General features: G+C 43.9%; 1 protein-coding gene across 1 annotated transcript in view; it reads right to left on the bottom strand.

Moving 5' to 3' along the window:
• LOC140749843 (apoptosis-resistant E3 ubiquitin protein ligase 1) overlaps positions 1–18340 on the bottom strand; it is a 42122-nt gene that overhangs the window by 3387 nt on the left and 20395 nt on the right. Inside the window, exons 3-15 of the mRNA XM_073083055.1 lie at positions 10701–10909; positions 9233–9372; positions 8098–8238; positions 7287–7395; positions 6548–6732; positions 5747–5945; positions 5200–5424; positions 4854–4996; positions 4473–4650; positions 3930–4075; positions 3425–3568; positions 1503–1676; positions 889–1041 (exon numbers count right to left, since the gene is read on the bottom strand). Of these exons, the coding sequence (XP_072939156.1) occupies positions 889–1041; positions 1503–1676; positions 3425–3568; positions 3930–4075; positions 4473–4650; positions 4854–4996; positions 5200–5424; positions 5747–5945; positions 6548–6732; positions 7287–7395; positions 8098–8238; positions 9233–9372; positions 10701–10909 (2146 nt within the window). The remainder of the gene's footprint in view (positions 1–888; positions 1042–1502; positions 1677–3424; positions 3569–3929; positions 4076–4472; positions 4651–4853; positions 4997–5199; positions 5425–5746; positions 5946–6547; positions 6733–7286; positions 7396–8097; positions 8239–9232; positions 9373–10700; positions 10910–18340) is intronic.

Here is an 18340-nt window from a genome sequence, read left to right as displayed (position 1 = left end):
GAGATTAGGATACAGAATTTCCCATATATCGATTTTATTTTATTAAAATAAACTATAAAAAGTTATATTTTGACTAAAAACACACTAATATAAAATTAAGCAGTGGGATTTTAAACTATAACATACGACATATGAACATCGTCAGATTCAATAAAATGTCACTTCTGTTCTGTTGATATATGACCATGCATTTTGCGTCTTTATCACTTTCATTCACAAAAACATACTTTGTCTCTTTCTGGTTACTCACGTAATCATGGCGGATCGAACACGAAAAATAAACAAAATTTAATAATTTCTCTTCATTTACGTGTGATAGGTGATTCCATGAAGTTTGTTTCTTTTTCGAGCATAATTTTTGCATTTACGCATTGCACAAGAAGGCATTTTGAGGCTTAAAATTCAAAATAATGACGTTTAACGTGTTCAGTGACATTCGTGTGTATTACTACGCTGCGCGAGAGCGACTGGAGTCGTTTCAACTCGTTTTACACCACTTGACGTATTTTGTATGTTTCAAGTTTTGCCCGCTTGTGGCGTATCTTCAGGTTATAGATCAATGACTTTAATGGACATATTTTTATACTCAAAGTGTAGATGAATAAGCGCGAATATAACCTTATAAATAAACTTGAATGTATTTCGTACTCACCTCGATGCTCGTCCATTCTTGAAGAGATATCGATTTTTAACGCGAATCGAAAGAATATGAATCTATATTTGTGTGTTACATTTATATACACGTCATTACTCGACGAGTTACTCGGCAAATTGTTCACAAATTTGTAAATATTATATTGAGCTTCATCGTTTACCATTATACCAAATATTTAAGATGATTTACGATGTTAAGACACCTTCGTCGAGGTGCTGCAGCGGTGACGTTACCTCCAGCTCGTTCTCGTCGAAGATGGCGAGCAGGTTGTCGGGCACGAGCACGGCCAGGCCGCGCAGGAAGGCGTCGGTCTCCAGCCGCTGGCGCGCCGCCAGCCGCCACTGCGCCAGCGCGTCCAGGTATTGAAGCTTCGTTGCATTGCGGACCTGTACACATTACAACTTTTTTTTTATATATCTCTAATAAAATTGACTGAAAAATCTAATTATCTACCAAATTATTATTTTACGCAGAACAAATATTTTTCTCCACTTTCTTGTCTGAAGCCGGCTACAGACTCACGCGAGAAGTCTCGCTGAGAAATATCGCCTTGAAATTTCGCGAGAACCAAGAAGGCAGCTACATTATACTATACAGTTCTCTTTTCTCGCTCGAGAAACCCTTTGAAGCGGGCAAAACACCGACCGCGATCGGAGATGAGGCGAGCGCGAGAGCGAAAGAGCAAGAAATTGATCACATTCACGCTTCTCGGGTGTTCTCGGCGTAAGTATCTAGCCTATATAAGAATGTGACAAAGTACGGAAAATAAACAAAGTGACACAGTATTCATTGACAGACTGCCGTGTAGGATAGATGCCAAACTAAACGAGTGATAAGAAGCCCTCACCCTGAGGTCCCGGCCGCCGGGCAGCAGGTCCCGGGTGGCCAGCAGGCGGCCGCGCGCGTCGTACACGTCGTCCGCGAAGTACAGCTCGGGCAGCGCGTCCGCCGCGTCCAGGTCCGTCTCCAGCACATACTTGATCTTCGACAGGTACAGCTCCGGGTCATCCTGCTCGAAGTGCTGCAATCGTATGTTTTAACATTAAACATGATAAACCTTTATTATCTAATGGTGTAAATTTTAGTCTTTCGAGCTAGATTTTGCAAAAAATGTATTTTTTTAATAATATATGAGTAGCAGACGAGCATGCAGTCCATTTGATGGCAAGTGACTGCTGCCGCTCATGGACATCTGTACTCAACCCCAGATAGGATTACTATCTGAGGTTGGCCACGGACACGCCGTTACCCTGAGGTCTAACCTGAAACGCCTCGGAAAAGTATATCTCCCTTACCACACCCTTCAAACCAGAACACAGCAGCGTTTTAACGCTGTACGCGCCGCCCAGCGCGCTCTCGTACAGGCATTAGCCCCCAGCTCACCGCCAGCTCACAGTACCTTGTAGTGCACGCGCAGGCCGATGAGCTGCGCGAGGAAGGAGCGCGCGAGGCGGGCGCGCACGAGCTGGCGGTACGCGCCGCCCAGCGCGCTCTCGTACAGGCACTCGCCCCCAGCTCACCGCCAGCTCACAGTACCTTGTAGTGCACGCGCAGGCCGATGAGCTGCGCGAGGAAGGAGCGCGCGAGGCGGGCGCGCACGAGCTGGCGGTACGCGCCGCCCAGCGCGCTCTCGTACAGGCACTCGCCCCCAGCTCACCGCCAGCTCACAGTACCTTGTAGTGCACGCGCAGGCCGATGAGCTGCGCGAGGAAGGAGCGCGCGAGGCGGGCGCGCACGAGCTGGCGGTACGCGCCGCCCAGCGCGCTCTCGTACAGGCACTCGCCCCCAGCTCACCGCCAGCTCACAGTACCTTGTAGTGCACGCGCAGGCCGATGAGCTGCGCGAGGAAGGAGCGCGCGAGGCGGGCGCGCACGAGCTGGCGGTACGCGCCGCCCAGCGCGCTCTCGTACAGGCACTCGCCCCCAGCTCACCGCCAGCTCACAGTACCTTGTAGTGCACGCGCAGGCCGATGAGCTGCGCGAGGAAGGAGCGCGCGAGGCGGGCGCGCACGAGCTGGCGGTACGCGCCGCCCAGCGCGCTCTCGTACAGGCACTCGCCCCCAGCTCACCGCCAGCTCACAGTACCTTGTAGTGCACGCGCAGGCCGATGAGCTGCGCGAGGAAGGAGCGCGCGAGGCGGGCGCGCACGAGCTGGCGGTACGCGCCGCCCAGCGCGCTCTCGTACAGGCACTCGCCCCCAGCTCACCGCCAGCTCACAGTACCTTGTAGTGCACGCGCAGGCCGATGAGCTGCGCGAGGAAGGAGCGCGCGAGGCGGGCGCGCACGAGCTGGCGGTACGCGCCGCCCAGCGCGCTCTCGTACAGGCACTCGCCCCCAGCTCACCGCCAGCTCACAGTACCTTGTAGTGCACGCGCAGGCCGATGAGCTGCGCGAGGAAGGAGCGCGCGAGGCGGGCGCGCACGAGCTGGCGGTACGCGCCGCCCAGCGCGCTCTCGTACAGGCACTCGCCCCCAGCTCACCGCCAGCTCACAGTACCTTGTAGTGCACGCGCAGGCCGATGAGCTGCGCGAGGAAGGAGCGCGCGAGGCGGGCGCGCACGAGCTGGCGGTACGCGCCGCCCAGCGCGCTCTCGTACAGGCACTCGCCCCCAGCTCACCGCCAGCTCACAGTACCTTGTAGTGCACGCGCAGGCCGATGAGCTGCGCGAGGAAGGAGCGCGCGAGGCGGGCGCGCACGAGCTGGCGGTACGCGCCGCCCAGCGCGCTCTCGTACAGGCACTCGCCCCCAGCTCACCGCCAGCTCACAGTACCTTGTAGTGCACGCGCAGGCCGATGAGCTGCGCGAGGAAGGAGCGCGCGAGGCGGGCGCGCACGAGCTGGCGGTACGCGCCGCCCAGCGCGCTCTCGTACAGGCACTTGCCCACCAGCTTGCCCGCCAGCTCGAAGTGCTTCAGCTGTAACATCAACCATCACACACCATAAAAAATGACCTAAATAAAAGTGCTACAAACAATGACGGTACTAGAAAATTTTAGATGGTGCAACGTCTCATGGCGGCGTTCCCTAGGTCCTGACGACGTTTATTTATATTTTTTGCCTCGCACTCTCGTATAGTTACGGCACAAAATATGTACTCGTATGTTGCAGCCTAGTAGCTAAAATTTTAGGCGCCTAATGGCGCATCTGTCTTTTTGGCGCCCCTCATATGACAGCTCCCAGTACGGTTGCACAATAATAGTCCTATAATAAATGACTGACTGATCATCGTTTTTTAACCCTTTAGGTAACCATAAAAATCAATATACGGCCGGTTACCTTGAGATGCGGCGGTCGGTCGGGGTTGGGCAGCACGAGGCCGTTCCGCGAGTCGTGGAAGGACACGAAGAGGCCGTACTGCGCGTCGAACAGCTGCGCGCACACCAGCGAGAACCACTCGCGCCGCACGCCGCCCCAGTCCACACCTGCGCGCAACATTCCACCGGACATAACGTAAATTGTATACGGTACGGTACAGACTAAAGATCACTATGGTAACGCGACGACTAATACATCCTGCTACAAATAAAAAATTGTTAAGTTTCAGCAAGTAAATATAGTAGTCCTTTAAAAAATTACATTTTCAATTGCAAAAGTCAGACGCAATTTTATTGTTTAGATATTGTAACTGTTTGTCAAAAAATTAACGAAAATATATCAAACTTCGAGAACAAATTACTTTCATAACTTTTTTCTTATTATTTCACACATAAATCACACCAGAACATTCTGATAGAGGGTTTTTTAGACATAGTTATCACTCCTGCTCGGTAGTTCCTAAAACTACGGGGAGGCTAGGCATAGTGGACACTGGGCACTGACCCTGCTCGCCCTGGAAGCTGACGTCGAAGTTCTTGCACCAGTCGGCGACGGTGAAGTGGCGCGTGGCCTTGAGGCTGGAGCGCACGAGCTCGGAGCGCAGCACGCGGATGGCCAGCTTGTCGTGCGGGTGCCGCGCGTGCGCCTTGCGGATCTCGCTGTAGAAGAAGTCCTGCTTGTTCTGCAATGTGAGAACATCAATATTGCTTGTTATTGCCTTGCTTTAAAATATAACGCATAGCGAAACATGCTGAAAGATGATATGGAGTCGATTATGATTAAAATGGGATTTGTCTTTGATTCATCTTCAGCGATTAGCGGGCAGGTCCCGCTCGGGCGCGGCCAGCTGCGGCGGCACAGCGGGGTGCTGGGGGTGTGGCGTACCTTGAAGGTGTCCTCGCCGCCGCAGTTGGCCACCAGCAGCTGCGTGAAGGCGGCGGCCAGCAGGTCCCGCTCGGGCGCGGCCAGCTGCAGCGGCGGTTGCGCCCCGTCCTCCAGTGTCAGTGTTCCCGCCGGTGCCGTACCCGCTGGACGCGCCTCCAGGATCATCTGCGGACATAAACATCGGTAATTTTCATCATGGACAAATATATGATTTTTTTAGGATGATGAAAAATGGAACAAAATGAATGGAAATTTCTAAGCCCTCCTTCTAGGCATGTTTTCCTTCATCGTGACCTTCCCTTAATCAAACTGGATAAAATCGTACCCTAACAGATGTGTATTTGACAGTGTAAACCTCCCTGTGGTCGCCTACATACCTTAGTGGAGGGGCACAGCCGGAAGGAGGTGATCCGCTTGGGGATGAACTTGAGGATGTAGTCCTTGACGAGCAGCTGCTTGGGGCTGAGGCAGCAGAGCACGCGGCGCGGGCGGCCCGGCGCCAGCAGCCGCGCCTCGTACGCCACGCCGCGCTTGCCCGAGATGTGCCGCTGCACCGTCGCCGTGTCGCTCGCTGCAACACCGACATTGTTTTACAACAGAAGAAATGTGCACCAGTTAACGAGCATCTACGTAAGTTATCAGTAATATAATGTCATATTAAATTGCCGTATAGGGATTAAATGAAAAATTAATATTTTAAAGACCATTTAAGGTATTTTCATAATCATTACTACTAAAAAAAAAATTAACGACCTGTGGCGCTATTTCTTGACAAGTGGCAGGAAGTCGTGATGTCGCCGTGTTCTGAATAACGCTATCGAAGTTATCTCAACATTTTGCGTATGTACAAGCTCGGAACCGAGACAAGCAACAAGCTCCGGTGTTATACTCACGCGTGAGCACGATGCAGTCGAACTGTCCGTTGTGCAGCAGCACGCCGTCGTAGTGCAGCGCGGCGCGGAAGGCGCCGGCGCGCGGGAAGCACAGCGCCACGCACACGCGCTGGTTCACCGCGTCGTACGCGAAGCGCGCCGCCTCCGCCAGCGCCGCGTCCGACGCTCCGCCGATTTCGCACAACTCGATGGAAAAACCCTGCAGAACGTAGGTCTTTACAGAATCGTTAAACGAATATGTATCGTTTTGCAGATGGTAGAGCCCTTTGTGGTTCGACTTCGGCGGCACCACCGCCACACCTATTTCTGCCTGCCAGCAGTGTTAGGCCCTGCTGTGTTCCGTTTTGAAGGGAAGACTTACTTTTCCGAGATGTTCCAGCTTAGTCCTCAAGGGTAGCGGCGCATCTGCGGCCGACCTCAGATAGGAAATTCTAATCCTATCTGGGGTTGATTACAGATGTCCATGGGCGGCAGTAGCCACTTACCATCAGGTGGACTGCATGCTCGTCTGCTACTCCTATATTATAAAAAAAAAGAATATGTGTTGTATATAAGAAATTTTGGGCATCGCTGGAAAGATGAAGTCATAAAGGATCTGCGCGAGAATCGGATAGATAACAAGCTAGAGGAGGCGGATCGGACACTAAAACTTAATTTGGATCGTTGCGCCATCCTAGTAAGTGATTTTGGGTAATAGTTGAGTAATTATGTAGTAGACTAATTGAAGCGCTTACGTTCATGCCATTAAAATGTTAAGTACAGTAAAGTGAAGCAACATCGTGTAGAGTGTCAGTGAGGTACCTGTATGGCGGGCGGCTGCAGCGGCGCGGGGTTGTCGAACTGGTCGCGCGGGTGCACGTGCAGCGTGCGCGGGCGCTGCGCGGTGCACACCACGGCCGCGTGCGCCGCCACGCGCGAGCGCCGCGCCGCCACGCGCCCCGCCACGAACCACTTGCGGAACGGACCGCCGCACGCCGTCGCGCCGCCTGCACACGGACATACAGTAAGCATACGAACACACACACACATATGAACCTACGTTTATGCAATATGTCGCTGAAGTCGCTAGTACGTATACGTACGGACACATTATACGTCAATACATCATTACACATCACAAGCACACAAGAACTGTTAGCATCACACTGACGTATATCACACACATATTAATGTAACCTTGTAACTGAGATACAGAAGTTAAAGACTTAAATCATATCGGTCTTATATGTCATTCATAATACTATATAAACTATCTTTATTTAAATATAAAATTCATATATTAGTACAGTATGCAAAAGATATGTAAAAATTATTTATAAATTTATAAATTATTTATTTCTTATTATAACATAAATTATTTTAATTATCAAACATATTCCCTCAAATTCCAAACAGTTAAATATTTATAAAGGATGACACAGAGCTCCTTGAAATCTTTTACATAACTGACCGGCGACCCGACTACTTAATGTCATAATAGGAGCCTGCTACCAATACATTGCTACATGTAATTATAGCAAAACAGAGTGGCGCGGCTCACCGATCATGACGTTGATGATGTAGACGCCGGCGGTGCGCACCGTGAACTTGGCGCGCGCCGTGTTGGCCTGCGCCGGGTCGCCCGAGCCCAGCTCCACCACCGCTGTTATCTGAAACACAAATATGCTCTACTGTAAGATCATCATCATCGTCATCATCAACCCCATTACTGTCTCACTGCTGGGACACAGGTCTCCTTTCAGAATGGGAAACATACATACCTTTGAAACTTTTTTTTAAGATTTCTCAGGTATGCTCATGATCTTTTCCATCACGATTATGCAAGTGATAATTAATTTGCAATACACACATAACTCTGAAAAATCAGAGGTGCGTGCCTAGGATTTGAACTTCGAACCCTTCGATCACTCGAGGCACTCACTGTAACATACTCTGATACTTTTCTGGATTCTAAACATAGCCCTAATCAGCAAAGTCCAATCTAGGGGTACGTGGAGTTGTCCCAAGTCAGTCAATTCTAAGTACCATGAAAAAAATCTTATAAAAATTACTGTACTAAGCCTTGAAAATGTCTCCGTCTGTTTGTCCATGTCCTGTGTACATAGTGAGTATAGTCCGCGTCAAACTGCTAGTCCGCTCCGAATCGTTTCTATTCTCGTCGCAATAGCAAATTGCAGATATTAGCAGGACGAAGACAGCGCGGGACCCACCGGCATCCGTCCGCTGCCAGCTTTCGCCCACGGATACATAGCTGCGTTAGTGTGCCCTTACACTACGGACTATATGCTAAACTCAACCTGCGGACAGCAACTTCAGAGCGGACTATACCCTGATAAGAAAGGGTGCAGTACCTTCCTGGTGCCGTGCGAGATGGAGACGGTGAGGTCGTCGGTGTCGCAGACGGGGTAGGGCTGGCCGTTGCGCTGGAAGCAGTGCACCGTGAAGCACATGGTCTCGCCCACCGGCTGCGGCTCCTGCCACCCCCACTCCACCTGGAAACCAGATAACATTCGCTCGTTACACATCCATCTACCCATAGAGGTACCGTGCAAGAATAGGTGTACATTTATATTTTGAAGAAAAGGGCAACGCATCAGTAATCCGCTTCAGCTAGAACTCCCGTTTATGTGGCGTTGATTACAGTATAATTTTCTTTGGGTGGCAGCGATCACTTGCTATCATATGAACAGCATGATTTTTGCTACCCCTATTTGAATATTTAAAAAAAAATATATGCGAAGAAGGCAGTTGGCCTATACAGCGTATTAGTACTCTATTATTAATACACAAATCTTATAGGCTCTCCTAGATCCAAGTAATTTTTCGAAAATAAATTCATAATTTTCTTTAAAGTGAACTTATGTGAGTTACTACTACCTTCTTTGAGCGGAAATGACTATGAATATTGCACATCGGAATTGTAGTTTATTTCGCTTCTAAGCAAAAGTAATTTTTGCATAGAACTGTGCTTGCAGCCACTCATATCCCTCGGGATGGCTTTAGGAATACAGCGGTTTGTACAGCCAGCATTCGTGGTAATAAATACCTAATGAGAATAGCCGGCGTAGTTCTAACGGGCAATACTCAGTAGAAACAAAATATGAATTTTCAAATAGGACTATATTTATATATTTGCAACAAACATTACAGTACATTCATATTTATTGTACTTATTTATTACATTATACCAGTAATATCCGGGTTAATAAAACTTGGGTATGGGCGGATATGAAAGGTGGTCAGAAGGGCCAAAAGCGACGATGCGGAGAAGCAAATGTCTTCGAACAGGAGGAACTATTTTGTTTTAAGCTGACAAATTTATGTATGTAACGAATCCGGACGTCTTTTTAGCATAGGATAAGAAATATTTATGTAATTAGTTAACGAAATATGACCTGGTAAATATTTGAATAAAAAATGCTGTTTAGGTTAGGTTAGACAAAATGCGTTACTATCGTATTAGCCATGTGTGTAGCTATAACTTACTTTACAGCTGGGTGGGTGCAAGTACTTCCCGGTGACGTACTGCAGCAGCGAGTGCTTGGCCTCGGGCGCCAGCGACGGCTGCGTCATGGCCGCCAGCGTCACCAGCCCGCACACCGACACCGATACCACCAGCATACCACCTTCACATCAAAAGAATTGTTCCTAATTTATAGAATTACGGGTTTCAGTTGTCTTGATTGGCTATGCGTGAATTTCGTTCCAGCGTATCTACGGAACCAGTGCACCGAACCAAGGAATAGAAGAAGGGATGTTGAAGTAGTCGGCTTATTTACCTGTGACAGCATAAGATGGATAACTTTACAGAAAATTCTGCTAATTTTATTTATTGTATTGCTGGATATAATTCCTTGGTCCCCTGCTACATCTTCTACGGGAATATAGAGTCGGTTGTAGCATTGCGTAATTAATAGATATTTCAAAATAAGAATCAATACGTTCTATTTTGTTACGGAAGTTATAGCTTGATTAGAAAAATTGCCAAAATTATAAGTGTCCTGAGCATGAATAAATATGTTGTTGCTCTCCTTTACTTATAATACTAGTCTATTTTCTAGAAAACCCTATTGTAATCAAATGCAACTTAGTCTAAAGCTGAAATTTCATATAGTAGAAGCGAAACATTTGATGAACTCCGAGATCCCTTGTGGGGCCCACGCCACAGCAACCCCTACGACCCTTAGACACCCACCTACTATTATTTACTCTAACTGTCTAATTAAGTCCAAAAACATGAAGTTCACACTAATTAATCGAGCTTAAATAACAATTCTATCGCTGATACCGTGTTTCTAGGCAACTATGTACCGTAATACGATTTTAATCCAATTACATTAAACCGTTTTGCGCGAGCATTAGCGTCTAATACGGGTCGATACGCCTTCACCGTCCGGAAAGCAACTCCTTCACACCATAATCCAATTCCGATAGCCATTTGTCGGGTAATAACTTTGTTGATGGATCTTGTGACGCAAAGTTTGCCGTAGAGGATCGTGAAGTGGATTAATACGTGAAGCAAGTTTACGACTGAGGTATCGCAATTCTGGGACAAAGGTTTTCATACTTAAAAGTACAATTTTTATCTATCAAGTTGTCTCACTGCGGAAAATATATTTTTTCGAGCGTATGTAGGTATATTTCATTACGTATATTTCATTCTTTGGCACTCTCAGTAGCCCAAGTTGCCTTACGGAGTTTAAGATAAATAAGAGGTTTCGTTACATTCATGTAAATTGTGGTAGTGACATACTCATAGGCTATAAATTTTTAAGCAATCTTGTATTTTTTTCGTAATAATTCTCCAGAATTCATTCTAATTTTTAAGCTTAAAAATTAATGACCTGAATTCAATTAAATCGATCAATTAATTTGCAATCACAAAATACATACAGTCGGTAAACATGAACAATTCAAGTAACGTAAGTTTTTCAATGTACAGAAATTCCCTCACCCCATGTCCAGGCGTCCTGGTGCTTGCTGTTCTTCACGACGGTGCTCCAGAGGTCCGCCTTGAGAGTCTGCAGCTGGTCCTTGCCGGTGGGCAGGCTCTGGCGCGCCGCCGACCACGCGGCGAAGTCCTTCGCGTCGATCACGTGGCGCGCCGTCGAGTCCTCCAGCCAGTACACGTCCTCCAGCGAGGACACATCCAAGCTGAGGAGCCTGGAACAATAGGTGTTTGTGTTAGAAATCCAGGCGCGAGCACAGCATTCTAGGGGATCACAGGAGGAATTTGGTTAAATTAAACCACTTTTTCCTAAAGTGGTTCTCTATTTATTGAAAAGTTTAGCATATCCTCTCCACTACTCACACAGCAGAGAGAAATCAGTGCAGGGTTTAAAAAAACTGACCAAGTGCGAGTTGGACTCGACGTTTTGGGTTAGGGTTATGAACCTGGAACCGCGCCTGTAGAAATCGCACAACTTCCATACATATTAACTATTCCATAAACAATTTACACTTAATTGCTTGACATTTCCGCCCTTTTTATATTTTTCTTCGTGTCCTTTAATAATATGTTGTTACTTTGCTAATGAGATTAGTTTTACACTAATAACATTTACTGCGCTGGCCAAGTGTAAATTGACAGATTTCACATACTTTTGAGAACATTACAGATTATTATCATGCATCTGGACTTCCTCACGAATATCTATTTGCAATTTTTCCTTTCTTTAGAATAAGTGATAATTAATTTCCAATTCGCAACTTACTTTGAAAGGCAAAACCTAATTCGTACCTACTCAAGTTTTTTTTTTAGTTTTATTAGTACTCGCAAGCCCAAACCCTTCTCCTTATCATATGCCCTTGAGTACAACAGAAAAAACAGTTGTAAGTCTGTTGGTTGAACAATATTACGAACAATACTGCTAGGTGTCTGTCGTAATAAGTACCTACTGAAATAATGTAATTGGACCCAGTACCGTAACTTAATATTTCAGAACTAATTAGAACAAAAGCGTCCGTTATCAAGAAGCCATGAGAGCTTCGTGGAAGTCGTTATGAAAATAAATACGATGTCGTGCCTAATAGGAAAAGTTTGTCGAGCCTCCATTGTTCTATGACCTTTGACACGCAACACAATAACGATATTAATCTTAATATAGATAAAAGATATAGCAACGCACTAGAGCCCCATATGTGACGCTGTGTAGTTTTGGTACCAGTATATCCTAGTTCACCTATTTCTGCACCGTTAAACGTTCTGGTTTGAAGGGTGTGGTAAGGGAGACATACTTTTCCGAGGCGTTCCAGATTAGTCCTCAGGAGTAGCGGCGCATATGTGGTCGACCTCAGGTACGAATATCTAATCCTGGTTTTGATTACAGATATCCATGAGCGGCAGTAACCACTTACCATCAGGCGGACTGCATGTTCTCCATGACTAATAGATATCCCCTGCCGGTGTGCGGACGGCATGAGTGACACCTTAAACTGCCAAACCAATAACACCTGGAAGAACCCGAAGACATGGTGACCGTAAATGCTCACCCGGGAAAATATCCCAGAGGCACTGAGTACTTTTTGAAACTTACCTCCTCATCGACTAAAAAAGAACTACCTGCGACGTGGGTGTCATGGGCACAAACAATAAGGGAATACATAGACCACAGACTTGTATTTGTTTTGTACCCAATCTGTGATGTGACATAGACATGACAGGGAAAGAATAATTTTGCAGCAAATTGGATGCAGACGGCACGCGTGCGGACCAGAGCCCGTTCAAAAATATTAATCTGATTGAAGTTAGCATTCCTACAATCCTATAAGACTGAAATATGTGTGACCTTAGGAAACGAGCTTTTATACGATTACTTCAAAAAATGATATCATAAAGTATGCGCTACTTTCTCAATCCATGGTTTTTAGTCATGTATGTTATGGTTTATGTGTTATTCGCACGAACACAAAAAATAATAGGGCAGTAGGGTAGACGTAACACGCCCTTATCGCATCATTGCCAACTGTCACGCAATGAAAACGCGGAAACGCACATACTGGCCTCTTTTAAGGGATGAAAGGGCTACGGACAATAATGAGAATTTACATAACACAACAAAAAAAATAAAGGTTTTGTGTAGAAACTATTTAAATCCCCTTAAAGGGTTCGTGGCTGGATCTTCGCTACTTATGTTTACTACGGCTAATAGTGACATTCGGAATGTTAAAATAACATATAAACCATACAACAGATAAAACACTTGATATTAAGCATTTATGAATAAGGATTATAAACTTTGTGGCTTTAATTTTTCGTACAGTCGCAGTGTTTAAATTACGTTATTAATATTGTGGTATTTATAAAAATATTTCTAAGTTTGTGACAACCCTAGTCGTAACCAAAGGATTACAGAATAACATTTGTTACAGAAACTAAGCAAATCAGATGCGGCGCGTAAACTCATCCCTTATCAAGGCAAGCCCGCCAATTAACGTATGTTACGACTTAACGAGCTACGACATATGGTATGATGGTAACAACGCTTATAGCAGTGCCGCGCAGGCGTACCTCACGATATGTAGCAAATGCTCGTTAGATAAAGTAAACTGTCGTTGTAACCGATAGACGGCACAGGGCAGAGATAACTGCGAGCTGTTCTGCGAACTGAAACTCCGCAACTACTTTCACGATCCACTGATTTTCATGTTGTGTCAAGGGGGATAGGAAAGGTCCGGGTTATTTGCGAACCGATATCGGATATTTCAAATTGCCCGTGAGCCCTCCGAAATTTTAACGTCAATCTGTCTGAAATGAAATATATTTATTTATGTATATGCCTGCTGAGGCACTTTCAAATTATCAGTTACAATATTTTTTTTACACTTCTACCGGATAGGAACGCGATCTCAATTGAGAAGATCCAGTAAGAAACTCAGTGGGTTTTGTCTTATTTTCCACAATCATTAGTGCTCATTTTTTTCTTTTATATATGCAATCATTTTATTACATATAATTAAATAAAGTCTATCTATCCAATGATTATAACCGAGACCGATGGCTTACTGTGTTTTCCGTACGCATTAAGATTAGCCACTAACGGTTATAAATCGGTGATCACCATAAGCCGTGGGTTTATGTGAATTGTTATTGTATATCATTATGACCACGCGAAGCCCATAACGTTTAAAGTATTACATATTATGCCGCTACCCTGTTATAAAAATGAAACTAACATTGTAGTGTACATTATTCAGCCTATATTCGTTCGATGTGAACTTCCTGTGAACTTATATTATCTGGGCTATAAATTTGTGAACTTTCCATGAACCATTATCCGAGGAACGGAGTCATAAATCGACAAAAATGGTAAAATATGGGACATTTTATCATGATATATCCTTAACTATGATTAAAATGGATGTAACTGTAGATTTATAACGTTAAGATTAAATAAGATAAATGAAGATCTAAAATATATTTATGTAACATTAAAGTTAATAGAAACATATACAATATTTTAGATAACAAAATATGTTTAACCAATATAGAAATTTTCAACAAAGATAGAATACTACGCTATATAACAAAAATATTGGCAACGGAAGTAGCTGGCAGAAATTGAGTTATAATATTGGGTTGGTTCTCAAACGAAGAAAACGTAAACCACAAAGCTGCTTTCTTACAAATATTAATAGAGAATCATGAGTAATCCGACAAAGGAAATAAGAAACTGCATAGCTTTTTAAAATAATCCACGAGGCAAAGTGTTTCCTTAAGTGTTAGGACACGATCCACGTGTTACCATTTATTGCCGTTATTAACGTAATTGTTTATTATTGTTAAGTTCTATTGAAGTGTGTAATAAAGAATAATTTATCTATCTATCATGTGATTTGACGCGCTAAGTTTCTGGTTCGTTCCTGACCAGACGTAGTTGTTTGTATACTTGTCTTTAGGTATGTTAATGGCATCTACGAGACCCTATGTGGTTCGGCTCCGGCGGTACCACCGCCACACCTATTCTGTCAATTAACAATAGTGTTAAGCGCTTCTGTGTTCTAGTTTGATGGGTGTGGTAAGGCAGACACTTTTCCGAGGCGTTCCAGCTTAGTCCTTAAAGGTAGCGGCGCATCTGTGATTGACCGCAGGTAGGAATACTAAACCTATCTCGGGCTGTTTACAGATGTCCATGGGCGGCAGTAACCACTTATTATCAGGTGGAGTGCATGCTCGTCTGATACTACGATATTATAAAAAAATAAGCCTTGTTGTGTTCTGGATCTTGTCTGAGCATTTGACACAGAGAATTCTGGCTTGGAGCGGTGACCTTAAAATGCGTCAACGATACATACATCAATATTATTCATATACGTATACAGATACAATTGTACATCTAGATGTCCCACCCCGCAACACGATCCGACCCAATTCGCTTAACAATTAACGTCACAATTCATAGCGGACAATGTGCAGCGCTGGCCTGATTAAACCAAGCGCAGGCCTCAATGCGCGACGAGCATTAACGGATCATCCCACACTGAATGGAAGTCATAATTAAATCATTCCCCTCCAGCAGGCTTTCGTTCATTTTTGATTAAAAGCTCTTTAGTTTTTGTTGGAAACTAATTTGGAAAGGGTAACTCTCCGTAGATGTAATTATTGGTTACATTGAAGGTAAGGAAAGTATATGCATGAAGTAAGCAGTGCAATTGATAGTTAGTGACCACTGATACCTATGACAATTGACGTTAGTCATAGATGCTGAGGACTAATGTGGAATGCCCTCACATATGTGACTGTATCTTACCACAACATTCGGACCAAATCTTATGGCTAAAATAACAAGAACAATAACATTTGACGACTTCATCTGTAACTGTAACTGTTATTGGCTGTTGTCTAGGATTTATATAGTTTACATCAAAATGGTAACAGAAAAACATTCTCACGAAAATACTACATCCTCCACCGCTCAATTTTACGTTCCTTACGCGAAAGCTGCTACAATCGCTTTATTACACTGGTTTCATATCTCCAACGCAGGTTTTGTTCCTTTTGCTTTCCTTTATTTCTTTTATTGCCATTCGATTTTCGGTGTCTCAAGACCTTATTGCTCTTTGTCAATTTTCTCATACACGGCAAGTTATATTCGTAACGTTCCAAAGTTATTATTGAACTTGGATTGACCGGAAAGGTGTTTAACATAAACAGCTTAGCTGAAGTTTCGAACACATACAGTGCCATTTCTTAAGAATTTCACTGCAAAAGACTTGAAGAGAATAATAAGGGTGGAATTCAGAAAGTTGAGGAGTGTACTCCGGAATCTTAAAGTTACAAGTGCCAATTTACGGTCTCGACCTCAGTTTAAAAGTCAGCCCTTAAGATAGTATTTCAACCTCGTATTATATATGGGTTTAACTTTGGAAATTGTTGTTTCTTTATTTACTGAAACGTACTTCTGGCTTTCCTTATTCATAATCATAATGTATTATGAAGTTTGTGAAACTTTTCGTTGCTCTACTTCGATGACATCTCCGCCATAGCTCTGAATGTCTGTAGTGTTAATGTTGATGTAATTGGTTGAAAGTGAGATAACAATGAGGAGTACTAATTAAGTCTTCCAGAGTGTGTGAATGTGAACAGGCTATTTTTTCAATGGAGGCTTGATAACCAATTTTCTTGGGCGGTAGTTTGTTATCTTTATATTTTAAATTAAGTCATAAGCTTTATTAAATCTTCAATAACCTGTTTTCTCTTTCATATTTTAATAAGGTGCAAAATTTTGTTCTTCGTAACAACTTTAATAATGACCGCGAGCGAGCTTAGGTTCCGGCGAAAACAAATAAGAGAGATTTTGTTAAAGGCTCTCGTGGCGGGCGATGGAGCGGAGGCCATGAATACTTCACTTCAGTGGGCCGCGCAATACACTCACAACACGTGCTGTTAATGAGGCCGGATTCCACTTTTCCGGTATACCTGCCAGTAGGTAAAAAAATATTTTCACATTTTATAATCTACAAAATTTTCGAAATTTTACTTTTTACCCGACTAAGAGGGTTATAGAAGATAGAAGTGACAAGCAAGCATGCAGTCCATCTGACGATAGAGATTATTGCCGACCAATGATATGTACAAATAATCATCATAAGATCAGATTAAAATCTACCTTGGATCAAATATGTGTTGCTACTTGCTACCCTTGAGGACTAAATTAGAACGCCTCGGAAAAGAATGTCTCCCTCACATACCCTTCAAGCCAAAACAGAACAATTGGCATAAATAGGTGTAGGTAGTGTAGTAGTGTCTCCGGAGTGGAACCACAAAGTGTTCAACCACCATCAATTTAACTAGAATTTCTTGCAAAACATGTGTTATGGACGTTTTTCTATTTTGTTTTTTTTCATCATCTGTTTCGTTTTATTTATCTGATTAGTTTTATTACATCATCTGTCAATAAACACTGTATTTTAAATTAAACTGCCTGCATTAATTTATATAATAAATCTGTCTGTGACTTGGCGAGTGATAATTCAGCGGAATAGTCTGCGGACAATGGCCTACTAATCTCAGATGCTGATTTAGTATGGATCTGCGTTAGATAGCCCATTTTAAGTCTTTAGAGCTACTTAAATTGGAATTCAACTAAAAAGAAAGTGATAGCCCACTGGTTAAGAAACTCGGCCTCTCGATTAAGGGGTCCGAGGTTCAAATCCCAGACACCTCTGATTTTTCTAAATCTATACTAAATACCGCTTCTAAATACTTTATGTTCCTGTCCAGAAATAATTTTAGCACGAAGTTTCCGCGACAATACAAGCTTCATTCCTTGAGATTAACAAATACAGCCAGACGGTAGGACAGGTGTCTAAAAATTAAGTTTTAAAAAAGACAGCTACGAGTATTTTGGAAGAGAATCGTGTTATTATCCTATAAGTTCTTCAAAGACAACCCATTAATGCTTAATAGATTACAACCTAGATATAATACCAACAATTATAGTATACCTTTGTTACACCGAGCGAAATTCTCCGATGACCTATATGAAAACGGCCTTTCGTCAATCATCTATACATAGCAAATTTCGTGGCCCATCGACCCAGTTCACCTGCCTACAATAAATAGGCGGCAGTTATTAATAGATACACAAAAGCCTTTGTTAGTGGCGTGCATCTTGCCGTGGCTTATTTACCTCGGCTCGAGAATTTTACTGAGGCAAACTCATTGTAGTAAACTCATTTTGAAATTTTGTACTGATTATGAAATCCTTTTGCTAGGGTATTTGCTTTGCAAGTTTTATCGTTGTACCTTCTTCTGGCAATATGCGAAGAACTCGGTTGTCATCCATAAAGCTAAATAGTTGAAGAGCCAACGAGTGGTATTTTAGAAGTCGTAAGAAATTTGGGCTTCCAGAACAGATCCAGTTTTGATTCTACAGCAGAAACCTCTTTTCGAAGTATGTGACCCCGAAATATTTCGGATACATATTATAAAAAATAATTGCTTTAATCTTTTGCTCCGTGTTTAATATATTAAAAGATAAAAATCACGGTAACTTCATGTTTTCGTAACTTTTATCAATTTCACTATTAACATGTTTGGTCAGCGTGGTGGACAACAGTCTTGACTCTTCTTATTCTGAGAGTTTACTTTTG

Source organism: Epargyreus clarus, unplaced genomic scaffold (genome assembly GCF_041222505.1).
Source record: "Epargyreus clarus isolate Ecla_fem2 unplaced genomic scaffold, WU_Ecla_fem_2.2 ptg000018l, whole genome shotgun sequence".
Lineage (NCBI taxonomy): Eukaryota > Metazoa > Arthropoda > Insecta > Lepidoptera > Hesperiidae > Epargyreus > Epargyreus clarus.
This window is presented reverse-complemented; position numbering and strand designations above follow the sequence as displayed.